The 13,886-nt window shown below is 35.2% G+C and overlaps 1 protein-coding gene across 1 annotated transcript in view; it reads left to right on the forward strand.

The window, feature by feature from the left end:
* The window catches only part of LOC114649336 (calpain-2 catalytic subunit-like), a 135,022-nt gene that overhangs the window by 39,142 nt on the left and 81,994 nt on the right, over positions 1–13,886 (forward strand). The window contains exon 4 of the mRNA XM_051924274.1: positions 2,283–2,401. Within this exon, the coding sequence (XP_051780234.1) occupies positions 2,283–2,401 (119 nt within the window). The remainder of the gene's footprint in view (positions 1–2,282; positions 2,402–13,886) is intronic.

Genomic DNA, 13,886 nt, shown 5'->3' on the forward strand with positions numbered 1-13,886 from the left:
TGGATGGAATGAGAAGTGAAGCAAAATGACTCCTTTAATCGTCTAACTAAATAGATTACAGTATGCAAACTTTCAAAGCAGCTCAACCCCCTTCTTCAAGCAAGTTGTCATTTTGCTTCACTTCTCATTTCTGCCATATTAAAACTGATAATAAAAAGGTTACATTTTTAGTTTTAAGATGTTTCAGTTAAACAGTTTTAATATATTGGTGTTCAGGATAAAAAATACTGCAGTCAAAATATATTTTGGCAGTGTATATTGCATTCAATTTGTCAGATGCATGTTCTGTGCAGTGCTAATCATTTAAGAATAAGTGCTAATCATTTAAGAATAATAATTTATCTTTCAGTTGTATTTCATTAGCTTTTTCTGCCTGACTGTGCCTTTTAAATGAACACTGTTTCAAAAATATTCTGTTTTTCTATAAAAATGCAGCACACTTTTTTATTGTCAAGTTTTCTCTTGATTCTGAGACCTCTGGCTAGTTTCTCCTTAGTAGGTTCAATGGTGCCATCTGGTGGCTCTTAGTAAGCTGATCTTCAGAGTTTGTATCTTAGCCTGTCTTCCCTTGTATCTACACAAACAAGCTACCAAACATTTAAACGAATCTCAGTTTGATTTGTGGAAAATATCATAATAATCATTCTAACCTAGGATGAGTTCCAAATCATTATGGATATAGTATTTAGTAATCTGAGCTTGTAGCAATTAACTGCTATAGTTTATGGTATTGAACATTTTAACTTGACTTTTTGGAGCCTTAGTTATCCAATTTTGTATTATACTGCTCTGTTTCTTTTTTGTTTCATACTATTTGTGTTTATGTCTGCTTAATGAATTATTTTAAAAGCCCTTTGATAACAATGTATATGGGCTAAAAGAAATATTTTCAGGTCTGCAATTTTTTTTTCCAACTGTTACTCAGTTTTAGAATGCAAGACAATGTCTCACTTAGCATGCTCTATAAACGGTCATTCTAAATTGAACCAGTATTAAATGGAAGTTGAATATATTTGAAATGTTGACCGAAATTTATTTTTGAATTTTTTTTTTTTTTCAGAGTTCTGAAAAATTGCAGGGTAATTGTTTGTATGTCTCCACTGTACATTCAGCATTCTTACCTCATGCAGTTAGTTAGATTGGTACTATTACTTTTCTCTGTGGTTTGCAATAATGGTAATCAGTGTTTCAAAAATGTATATGAGTATGAAATCCAACCTGTGCTTCATCCGCAATAGAATTCAATTGATTTCTCAGATTTCTAAATTACTTGTGTTTGTGTGTGTTTACATGGTGAAACTGGTCATTGTTCTGCATTGTTTAGATTGAATGGCTGCCACTCTGTCAATGGTCCATTTTTGCCAACATTATATTAATGTTTTAAAAAAAATTACTTAAAGACAGAAACAATCTTGTCATTAGTCACAGACTGCAATTCACTTTTGAGCGACAGCTTGATCAACTGAGAAATAGTTGCAGCCCTTAAATATCAAGTACCTTCTGTGTAAATCTTGATTCAAGTTGTTTCAAGAAAAAATCATTTACTTCTTTAGGTAATAATTTGACAATCCCACACACACACCATTGCAAATGCATTTCCACAACCTTGTCCCCCATTCAATGATTTAACTAGTACTACAAAGCAAACAGTATTATTCTGTCGTTATCTTTATTATAACAAGATAGAGCAAGTGATTGAATTTTTTTGTGGACATGCCTTTTGTGAATGTGATTTAGTTTCAAATTTTTATTTATGCCATTTTTTGTTTGTGTGCTTTTATTGCAATTCAGTGAAACAGTTGTATGCATTCCTTTTCATTGTAAAAAGATATTATTTGCATTATTTATTTATTGGTGTCACCTACATCTGTTATAAACATGTGTGTGCATATGTACACGCACAAAGACATATAGCATATATAAAATAAAGGACCAAAATGTGTTGTCAGCCATAGCCATGGGATAAATTTATAGTTTTGTATTTTGTGACAGTTGACAGTCTAATAGAAAAAAAAAATAGAATTGTAATTCATGTACTTTCTCAACCTACCTCCCTTTGAAATTTACTTCCTGGTTACACCATACATACATACATACATACATATATATATAAAAAATATGTGTATTGTATAATCTATTGATCGATGTCTAGCACATATAATGACCTTGCAGTATAAAACATCAAAATCAACATTATTGAATACTATTTTGTCTGTTTCTATGGCATTGATGGTCATGAAATATGCCATTCTGATATCATATTAAATTCTTATTACTTAAAGGTAACTGCTGGTTCCTGGCAGCACTGGGCTCATTGACACGTCAGAAGGACATATTCAGTCAGGTGCTACCCACTGATCAAGGTTACAATTATAAGTATGCAGGGATCTTTCATTTCAGGGTAAGTGTATAAAATAAAAAAATCAGAATAAAATAAAATTGCCTAAAGTTCCTTTGTAACTTAATTTCTCCTGCTTTTTTATTGCTGCTTTATAGTGGCTTAACTTACTGTTTAACTGTGTTGTATGCCCACTAGCCGTGACATACAGCATACAGTGTGTGCAGCAAGGTTATTATAGTTTTGCCTTTTTATATTAGTTTTTATTTCTATATTTTTTCTGACCTTACTTGGAAATTCAGTTTAGTTTTAGTTTTCCTTCATTGTGTATTTTTAGATTTAGTTTAGTTTTTATTTTACAAAGACATTTCTATTTTATTTTTATATATATTAGTTTCAATAATTTAGTTTTAGTAATTATAGTATGGTTAAAGAGCTACTATGGAGTTAACTATACACTTAACGGGTTTGGATATAATATGAATTTAATGTTAGTGGAAGCTTTCTACACTACACAACATACTTTACTATTTGGTTTTGTTTTTGTCTGAGAAAAACAAGGATAATCAAAACCAGATACTGAATATGAACAATTTTACACAATTTTATGATTTTTAAAATATTTTCTATGTCATTTGTGCTGAACAAATCTGCGTTGACTGTTGGCACTTTTTTTTTTTCCTTTCATTGCCCAGAATGTGTCAGTTTGTAATGAACTTTAGGTGAATTTTAATGTGTCAGGGTTTTTTACTCTAAATGCCTACAACACACAACATATCCTGCTCCAACGACAGTGTGCTTATAATGAATGCCTTCAATATTTCATTCAAAAATCTCAAACAATGAGTTTTGTTATTTTCTACTAGCCATATTGATCGTTGATTCCATCTCAGGCACAAACAATTTATACCTGCAGGCCTGGAAAGATATAAAAAATAAGAAAAGAGATTCTACTATGTTCTGACAGGTGTGACCATGAAAGTCACGGGAGTTAAGGAAGAACAGGACTCTTAGGCTTGAATGAGTGTGCAGACCCCACCTAGCTGTATTGAGGGAAACGGAGAAAAACAAGCATGTAGTGTGAAGGTTAGGAACAGTGAGACTTGAATAGCCCACTATAAGAACAGTAAACCCATCGTGAGCAGAGCAAGAGCAGGTAATAAGAGTATGGACAGGCACAAAATGACAGAGACAGCATCTGAGATTAAGAACAATTTATACATTATCTAAACCTGTTTATCAAGAGCAGGATCACCGGAATCTGGAGTATACCCCAGCAGGTTTGGATGCAAGGCAGGAAAAATTCCTGGTATGCAATATGTATGATATGGCTGATATTGAGAACAAAACAAATATGATATTTTAACTATCTGATTTGAGAGAGAGAAACATTGAAAAAACAGATATTTTAAAGCATTCTGCTTTAAATTCTGCTACTGGATTATTTTCACAGTATCAGGTATTTTGAGCTGTGAATATGAACTAAGATAAAATAATAAATATAGCATAAATACAAAAACAAATTAGTATGTTTAGCTTTTCACCACTTGGCAGACTCTCTTCCCCCACTTACCTGTATTTCAGTAGAGACATTGCCAACTCAGGAATTTTACAAGGTTTGTATCGCTTTGTTGTTAAATGATGTTTTAAAAGCAAAAGTGATTGGTCAGCAACAATATGCTGATCATGTATGATGACCTAGTCATTCTCTTTATCAGTGCCGTTTTATTTTCAAAAATCAGGAGTGGTCTTCCACAGACTTTCTCGTGTACTCAGATATGGGGATGGATATTTGAGGAGTAAACCGCAAGACAATGATTATATTCTGTACATTAAAGAACCATCAACAACAAATCAAATCAAATTAATAATACATTGAACAATATATTATAAAAGTAAAGCTGAATAAATCGGACACTGCAGCTGCATGAATAAAAAAAAATTGAGTATGTGTTCACTTATGGTTAATGGATTTGACCCAAAGGTTAATACAGATCTACAGTTTTGGTGTAACAACCACATGCCAAATTTTATCCACCTATCTAGTTGAGTTTTTGAGATATTGTGTTTATACACACACACACACAGACATCATTCCAAAAAATGGTATTTTCAGACTCGAGGTGTTCTAAAATGTCAAGATTCATCAAAATTTTGAGGTCGAAGAGTTAAAAACTAACAGCAAGAAAATTAATTCAAAAACTAAAATTATGTTTAGTATATTATTATTTTATCTCAGTTAGTCTTTCCAGCTACTTTTATAGTTTCGTTTAGTTTTAGTTTTTCATTTCAGTTTTGTTAATTATTTTATTTCAGTTTATGAAAATGTTTTTAATAATAGTTTCAGTTTTGATTTTAGTTTTCGTTATTTATAATAACCTTGGTGTGCAGGTTGTCATATTTCTTTACAGTAGACTTTTTTTCAAACTACAAAAATGTTTTGTACAGCCATTTCAACGCACACATGAGATGCATAAAAACTAAACTTGGTGTAAAGCCAAGCACATTTTCACGGCAGCCTTACACCATGCATACGCATTTTTCTGCTCGGTTTTGTAGACGGGCAGCACCCAGCATCACATCAGTGCTACTGTTTCTGTGCAGTTTCCCTTTCTGTTTCACATTTGCATCTATGATAACGGCTTCATCAAAAATACTGAAATGAATTGCATATCATTTATAAAATTAATTTAGCGTTGTTAGAAGACATCACAAATGGAAAAATAAGAAGAGAATGAGCATTTATACAGTAGGTGATGATAACTGGCTTCTAAGTTGATTTTGATTTCCAAGAACTGTCTTCTTATAGCTGTATGCTGAACTGGCTCTTTACAAAGGCAGGTCTTGAGGAATTGTGCTCTACCTGCTTCTTTGTAAGTTCTTTCCGCTTCTCTTCTTTTTAGCCACAGGAGCTTTTCAACATGAACTTGCTAACTGATCGGGTATTTCACAAACATCACTGAGTCGCGCCATGTCAGCTGTGTAGGATGGTATTATCTGCTTGTCAACTAGATATACAAGATTTCCTTACACTGTGGTTGAACTGGCAAACATGAAAGCACAATTTGCAGCAACATCTGGTTTTCCAAATGTAATTGGAGTAGTCAATTGTGCACACACTGCTATTGCAACAGCGCTGGACAAGTTGCATCAACCAGGGATGAATCACCAAAAGAATGAGCTGGCATTACATCATCTATAGCTGGAGAGCCTATGAAAACAGCAACTCAGCACAGTCACAGGTGCTTTTTTCAACTAGTGCGGCAAAAGGCAAGTGGTCTTTTTAAAGACAGTGAGTCATCTCAAAGAGCCTTGTAAAGAGCAGAGAATCTATCTGTTGTGGTGCTCTGCTCCAATGCTACTCTACAATGGTGCCTTCAGAGAATGAATTTGGTTATTTAAATAGAAAAGCACTATCATTGTACTGCTCTATAGTCCACATAAAGTGTGTTGCATTGTGCAAGCATGTAGTGTGCTGCATAATGTGGCACACAATCGTGGCTTACCCATACCTGAAGAAATGTAATATGATGACCTTGACCCACCAAATGATCTGCCAAATCGGAAAGCATTAAAACTTAATTTGAATGTAATTAGCTGAATGTAAAAAACAGGTAATCAGATACAGCATTTTTAACCAATTCATTTCATTTGTGATCACTATCATATAGTACAGCCCTTATATTCCTTAGTTAATTGGTCACATCTCTTACAGCATCCACTATTTTATTTTGTGACTCCAGAACAGTGTCCATCAGCATACGGCCAGGTGGTCGCCCAGCAGTTTCTGAGGCAGAGATGTGTGTGCATCCAGCACTCAAAAATGTGCTGGGCACAGTAGCACCATCACTGCCATGTCTTTGTCACGGGTCAGCTTTTGTAATATTGTCTGAAACAAGATAAGTAACAATAAACAGATAGTGGACTGCGACTTGCCTTTTCACAGCAACTTTGATATCTGACCACTTCTTTTTTTATTTTGGGCACTGTGCGACTTTCTGAACTTGAACTTTTGAGTTTCTTCACCACTTAGTATCACTCAATCAATTACCTTTTGTTGCTTATACTACTGCTTAAGACAACAAACAGAGCATTTTTCCTTGCCTCCATTTCGCATTCACTGTAATTCTTTTTTCCACGTGCTTTTGCCATTGTATTTTAACAAAACACTGAACGGAAGGGGCTATTTATATTGATTTGCAAATTCAAATATGTGAAATTTGGGGAGGAGTCGGGGTGGGGCTGTAGGCGTGTGCATATGTGTTAAATTTCATGTTCTTTGGGATTTATAAAGGGGAAGTGCATTTGAACTTGGCATACGCACAGTTTTATGCATCTGGGTTTTTTTTGTGCATAAGTAAATTTCCAGTTTAGTCCGTAGCCATGTTTCAGTGTGAATTCTATGCATGGTGTTATACATGAGATCTGTCAATGGAAATCATAAATTAATATTCACCTCTTCTGCTTATTGCTTATATTACATATTCTTACTGCATTCATTGCAAAAAAAGTTAAAACCAGTAGCTTACCAATCCAGGTACCACATGTAGTTATCTTTTAAAAGATAACAGGAGAAGCACTTCCCCCTTTTCATGTTTGTTTGTGTTTAATATATTTCTTTGTTTCAGCTGGTGTCACATACATTTAATGATACATTTGCTGATTTGCTTGACACCAGTCATGAATGTAACACAAAGAAAATCCTTGTGACTAGCCAGTCTTGAGATTTTTCACCTTTGCAAATTTCACAGCTGCTATTGGCTTTAAGAAGCACAAATAAAGCATATCTGGTTCCTAAATGCTCAACCTGATTGAAACAGACTTGCCATTGTGTTATTATGCCATTTTAATGAACAGGCATTTTGCTATGCCAGTTGTAATCACAACAATATTCTTGAAGGAGTGGTAGATTTGGTGCAGTTGTTTTTATTATTTATTTCTTCATTTCTGCTGGTTGTGTTTTTCATCCAAAACCTATAAAAAAGCCAATATTTGCAGAGGTTTGGCTTTTCTGCAAGCTTGTCTACTAGACAGTGGTCATCTGTTCCTTAATGTCTGATTTCTAAGTGGCACGAGCAATAATGAAACTCTATTATTAGAAGACATTATTTATTTATTTATTTTTTGCATTTTATTGATTTTTTGCATTGTATTGAGCTAGGCCTACAGAGTAAAACTTTAAACTGGTAAAATAAGTAAATAGAAAAATTGATAAATGAACAAAAATAAATAGAATAAAAAATGAGGGGAGAGAATCCACTTCCTCAATTTAAGTGATTTTCTAAAATGTTACTGAGTAGATCCTGCCAGGTTTTTAAAAAGTTTTGAACAGATCCTCTAAGAGAGAATTTGATGTTTTTCAATTTTAAATAGTATATAACATCAGTTACCCACTGACTTAAAAGATGTGAGTTAGGATTCTTTCAGTTGAGAAAGATAAGTCTATGTGCCAATAGTGTAGTAAAGGCAATTACAGTTTGTCCTTCTCCACTTTAAGCCCATCTGGGAGTACACCAAACACAGCTGTTAGTGGATTAGGAGGGATTGTGACATCAAGGCTGTCTGAAAGGCATGTAGAGATTTTGGTCCAAAATTATGTTAATTTGGTGCACGCCCAAAACAAATGGCCCAATGAGGCTGCAACTTGATTGCAACTTTCGAAGGTTGGATCTTGCCCTAGTAACATTTTGGACAATTTTAAATGAGATATGTTCGATATACTGTATAATTTAAAGTTGAATAATTGAATGCTTTGTGCATTTGGAGCTCAAGTGAATTCTGTGCATTGCCACCTTCCACTCTTTTTCTGAGATGCTGAGTGAGAGATCCTTTTCCCACTGTACTCTTGGATCTTTGAAAAGGAGGTTCTGTAAAATGTTTTTATATAATACGGAGATGCTGTCTGAGTCCTCAAGACTGATCAATATTTTTTCCGGAATAGAGTTAGGTGGGAGGTGAGGAAAATTGGGCAGGTTTTGTTTATTAAAGTTTCTATTTGAAGGAATGTGTTGCTGGAGTGTAATTGTTCTTAGGATGCAAAAATGTTGTCTATGTACAGATCTCTAAATGATTTAATCCAGAACATTTTCAGACATTAAAATCTGCGTACTTTGAGAAGGTGGAAAAAGGTGGTTCTCGTGTAGAGGTGCCACAGATAAAATTTCTGTCTTGAAGTACTTCTTACATTGGTTCCATATTCTGAGTGAGTGAAGCACAATGGGATTATTAGTATATTGGTGAGGACTTGTACTTATTGGAGTACAAAGCAAGAAATATAAAGAAGTACTGCAGGATTTTATTTCTTTTTCTGATTTTTTTCTCTCTCTATTTGTTTCATTGTCCAGATTTATAGCTTGTATATTTGCTGACCAGTAATAAAATTGAAAGTTAGGTAAAGCCATGCCACCTTCCGGCTTAGGTCTTTGTAGGGTCGCCCTTTAGATACGTGGATATTTTGAATTCCAAACAAATGAGGTTATAGTTGAATCTAATTTCTTAAAAAATTATTTATTGATGTATATTGGAATGTTATGAAAAAGAAAAAGAAGCTTAGGAAGGATATTCATCTTAACAATGTTAATTCTTCCAGCTAAAGTGAGATAAAGGGTAGACCATCTATGCAAGTCTTGCTTAATTTTTTCCATACAGATGGCAGCATTTTGTTGATAAAGAGCTTTATGGTTACTCGTGATGTTTACCCCTAGGTGTTTAAACTGATTTGCGATGATAAAAGGAAGGTGTCCAATCTAATATTGTATGCTTGAGAATTCACTGGAAAGAGAACACTTTTATTCAAATTAATTCTGAGACCAGAAATCTTTTGAAATTCTGTTAGTGCTGTTAAGACTGCAAGCACAGTATTTTGTGGATCTGATATATACAGTACCATTTCATCTGCATATAGAGAAAAGCCAAGCAAAATGACACCTTTTATTGGCTAACTAAAAAGATTACAATATGCAAGCTTTCGAGGCAAGTCAGGCCCCTTCTTCAGGCAAGATGTAATAAAAGGTGTCATTTTGCTTGGCTTTTCTCTACATTCATAATGGCTAACACGGTACAACACCCTAGATCTGCATATAGAGAAATTTTCTGTTCAAATCCTTCTCTAGTAATCCCCTTTACTTCATAAGCATTTTGACAGCGACTCAATGGTGATTGCAAAAAGCAGTGGTGGCAAGGGGATTCCTTGTCAAGTACCACATTCTAGTTTGAAATAGTCTGAATTAATGTTGTTAATACAAACTGAAGCTTCTGGACTAGTATACAGTAGTTTGATCCATGCACAAATGTTCAGGCCAAACCCAGATTTATCCAATGTAGTGAAAAGGTAGTTCAATTCAACCATAACAAATGCTTTTTCTGCATCCAATGATAATAATATCCCCGAGGTGTTAGACTTTGTGGGTAAATACTGTATATTATATTAAACAGGAGTCGGAGACTGGAAGCTGTCTGCCTTTAATAAATCCAGTTTGGTCTTGTAATATTCCCGAAGGAAGCACTTTCTCAATCCTTCAAGCTAGGACTTTGGAGAGTATCTTAACATCATTTTTCAGAAGTGAAATTGGTCTGTATGATGCACATTGTAATAAGTCCTTATTTTGCTTAGGAAAGATGGTAATTAATGCTTGGCGAAAAGTTTGAGGTAAAATTGTATTGTCTCTACCTTCTGTAAATGTTGCCAATAAAAGTGGAGCTAACTTAACTGATTAATCTTTTATAAAATTCAGCAGAGTAGCCATCAGGGCCTGCTGCATTCCCGCTCTGAAGTGAGTTTATATCATCTAGTAATTCTGATAGTGCCAGAGGTTTATCCAGTTCCTCTGCACTGAGAATATCTATTTGTGGTATCTGTAATGCATCCAGAAATACATCAGATTATGTCTTGTCTTCTTTAAACTCAGTAGAATATAAGGACTTATAGTGCTGGGCGGTATACCGGTTCATACCGAAAACCGTTTTTTATTTTTTTTATGATATGGATTTTTCTTATACCGCAACACCGGTTTAAATTGCCTAAACGACGTTCGGAACGTGGCGCAGCGGGAAACTGTTCAAGTGGGGACCTTTTTCACTGCTACACCGCTAAACACAGATTTGTTGCACTAGGGCTCTTTTTCACTGCTACACCACCAAATAGTGGGCGGTAGCATAGGTATGCCGCTCAGTGAAAATGGACAGAGAGCCAAAAAAAATGAGTCACGTCTGTCGCCTGGAGATGCTTTAGTTTTAACAGGTCAGATGTGTAAATACTGTTTCTATACTACTGGATAATACTGCAAGCCAAGTTGTACTTGTTTTGTTTGATTTCGATACAGTGTAATGTACCTGGGTACTGTGTAATATTGTGACGACATGTTGACTTTATTCTCGTACTTTGTCATTAAAGTAGAACATCGTAAACTAAACTTCATCGTAAAATGAATATTTAATTTACTAGATTTTCTCAAACCCCGTCATAAGTTATATAGCACATTAAATGCTTTGTGTTAAGTGTTCCCCGAGCTTCTTAAACTGACTTCCTCTGCACTAAGAGGAGGCACCGTCACCGGCAGCGATCGCCACATAGAATCCATTCACATGATATTCATGCTCTCTGAACATTTAGAATGCCAAGATAAATACTTGATATAAATAAATACTTGATATAAATTCAGAGAAAAGCCAAGCAAAATGACACCTTTTATTGGCTAACTAGAAAGATTACAATATGCAAGCTTTCGAGGCAACTCAGGCCCCTTCTTCAGGCAAGATGTAATACAGAAACTGAAGTTTCCTATGTTTATATACACACTCTAGGACAAGAAACAACATTGGTAAATATTTAAATGAGAGATTTTGTATGTAAAAAATTAATAGATTAATTCAGGCTAGGGTTAATTTAGCAAGAGAGAAAAGAACAATGTATTGTCAAGATCTCTGGATAAGATAACTGTCCAACAAAGTCTTTTGAAGTTTGTAATGAGTTTTTTCAAAACAATGTGGGTCTGTAGACAGGTTGTCTGTCATTCTGAGAGATGTAAACAATCCTCATATCTGGCCATAAAACTCTTGTCTTTATTCAATCCATGTTGTAACGTATTAGATTTTAGCATGAGTTTAACTTCCCATTCTTTTCTCTCTTGCTGTGTTTTGAAGTTGCCCATAAGCACTGTGACCTTAAAGTCCTTCTCACAGTGTCCATGGCTGTTGAAGTGGGCCGCCACAGGAACATCTGTGTTGCCATGTTTAATGTGGAACCTGTGTAAGTTCATTCTCTGGCGGAGTGTTTGTCCAGTTTCTCCCACATAGAGTGCAGTGTCAGGACATTTCATGCAGAAAATTAGGTAGACTACATTAGATGATCTGCAGGAAAATGATCCCTTGATGTGATGTTCAAGTCGGCAGTGTGGTATAACTATACGGTCTGTATCATAGATGTGGGCACATGTTTTGCATCTTTTCTGTAGGCATGGAGATGTGCCATTTTCTGTTGGTTCACTTAGGGAGCCTCGGACAATTAATTGTTGAAGGTTTGGTGGTTGTCTGTATGCCAGGAGGGGAGGTTCAGGAAATACATTTTTCAGTGTTTGGTCATTGTTTAGTATTGGCTGAAGTTCTTTTATAATTTTTCGAAGTGTTTCAAGATGTGGGTTGTAGGTGACAACAAGGGGGATGCGATCCTTGTTGTCTTTGTTTTTATATTCCAGAAGGTTGTCTCTGGGTATGGCAGTAGCTCTTCTTATTTGAGTGTCTGTTGTTTTCGGGGTGTAACCTTGTTTGATGAAATCTTGTCTGAGCTCCTGCAGTTGTTGATCCCGGTCTGTTGGGTCTGAGCAAATACGATTGTACCGTATTGCTTGGCTGAATATAATGGAGCGCCTTATATGCTTGGGGTGGAAGCTATCATTTTTCAGGTAGGTCCGTCTGTCTGTCGGTTTGTGAAAAATAGAAGTTACAAGGGTGTTGTCTTTCAGTTGAACGGTGGTGTCAAGGAAGCTGACTTCTGTTTTTGAGTAATTCAGCTTCAGCTTTATGTTGGGGTGAAAACAATTATATTCATTATGAAAATGGAGGAGGTCCTTTTCACTGGCAGTTCAGATTATGAAGATGTCATCTATGTAACGGAGATACAACATTGGTTTTACGATGCACATTGACATGAAATCTTCCTCCAATTTTGCCATAAAAAGATTTGCATAGTGAGGTGCAAACCGACATCCCATTGCAGTCCCCATTTGTTGTAAGTAGCAATCCTGTCCAAAAGAGAATAGATTATGTGTCAGAGTGAATTTTATCATTTCTATTACTGACTTTGTGGGTAAATCATGTTGTTTGAGGTACATTTCACATGCCAATATGCCATCATCATGGGGGATGTTAGTGTAAAGTGCCTCAACATCCATTGTGGCCAGTAAGGTTCCCTCAGGTAAGGGGCCTAAAGCAGACAGTTTTTTTAAGAAGTCAGTGGTGTCCTGGATGTAGCTGGTTGTGTTACGGGTGAGGGGTTTAAGGATCTGCTCCACCCAACCTGAAACATTTTCTGTAAGAAGGACTTCTGTGAGAAGGACTTTAAGGTCACAGTGCTTATGGGCAACTTCAAAACACAGCAAGAGAGAAAAGAATGGGAAGTTAAACTCATGCTAAAATCTAATACTTTACAACATGGATTGAATAAAGACAAGAGTTTTATGGCCAGATATGAGGATTGTTTACATCTCTCAGAATGACAGACAACCTGTCTACAGACCCACATTGTTTTGAAAAAACTCATTACAAACTTCAAAAGACTTTGTTGGACAGTTATCTTATCCAGAGATCTTGACAATACATTGTTCTTTTCTCTCTTGCTAAATTAACCCTAGCCTGAATTAATCTATTAATTTTTTACATACAAAATCTCTCATTTAAATATTTACCAATGTTGTTTCTTGTCCTAGAGTGTGTATATAAACATAGGAAACTTCAGTTTCTGTATTACATCTTGCCTGAAGAAGGGGCCTGAGTTGCCTCGAAAGCTTGCATATTGTAATCTTTCTAGTTAGCCAATAAAAGGTGTCATTTTGCTTGGCTTTTCTCTACATTCATAATGGCTAACACGGTACAACACCCTAGTACTACTGATATAAATTCTAAATTTTCAGAGAGCAGGAATATCATACAGTGAATGGATTCTGTATGGTGATTGCTTAGTGCGGAGGAAGTCAGTTTAAGAAGCGTAGTGATTAACAACTGGGTTGGGGAACACAACACAAAGCATTTAATGTGCTACATTAACTTATGACGGGGTTTGAGAAAATCTAGTAAATTAAACAATGATTTTAGGATGAAGTTTAGTTTACGACATTCTACTTTAATTATAAAGTAAACTATGAGAATAGAGTGGAAATGTCGACTTTAATCTCGACGTATAGTTTTTTTTTTTTCTTCCCTGTGTCCGTATTTTTTTTTCTTCACCGTGGCCCTAATACGATTCCGTAGGGCTATACCACAAATACAATTATAAATGCAAGTTGCAGTTGTATTATTTATGTATATAGCTTAGCTTGAAGCAAGGTCCATATTA

The sequence above is a fragment of the Erpetoichthys calabaricus genome, chromosome 3 (assembly GCF_900747795.2).
Source record: "Erpetoichthys calabaricus chromosome 3, fErpCal1.3, whole genome shotgun sequence".
In the NCBI taxonomy this organism is placed as follows: domain Eukaryota; kingdom Metazoa; phylum Chordata; class Cladistia; order Polypteriformes; family Polypteridae; genus Erpetoichthys; species Erpetoichthys calabaricus.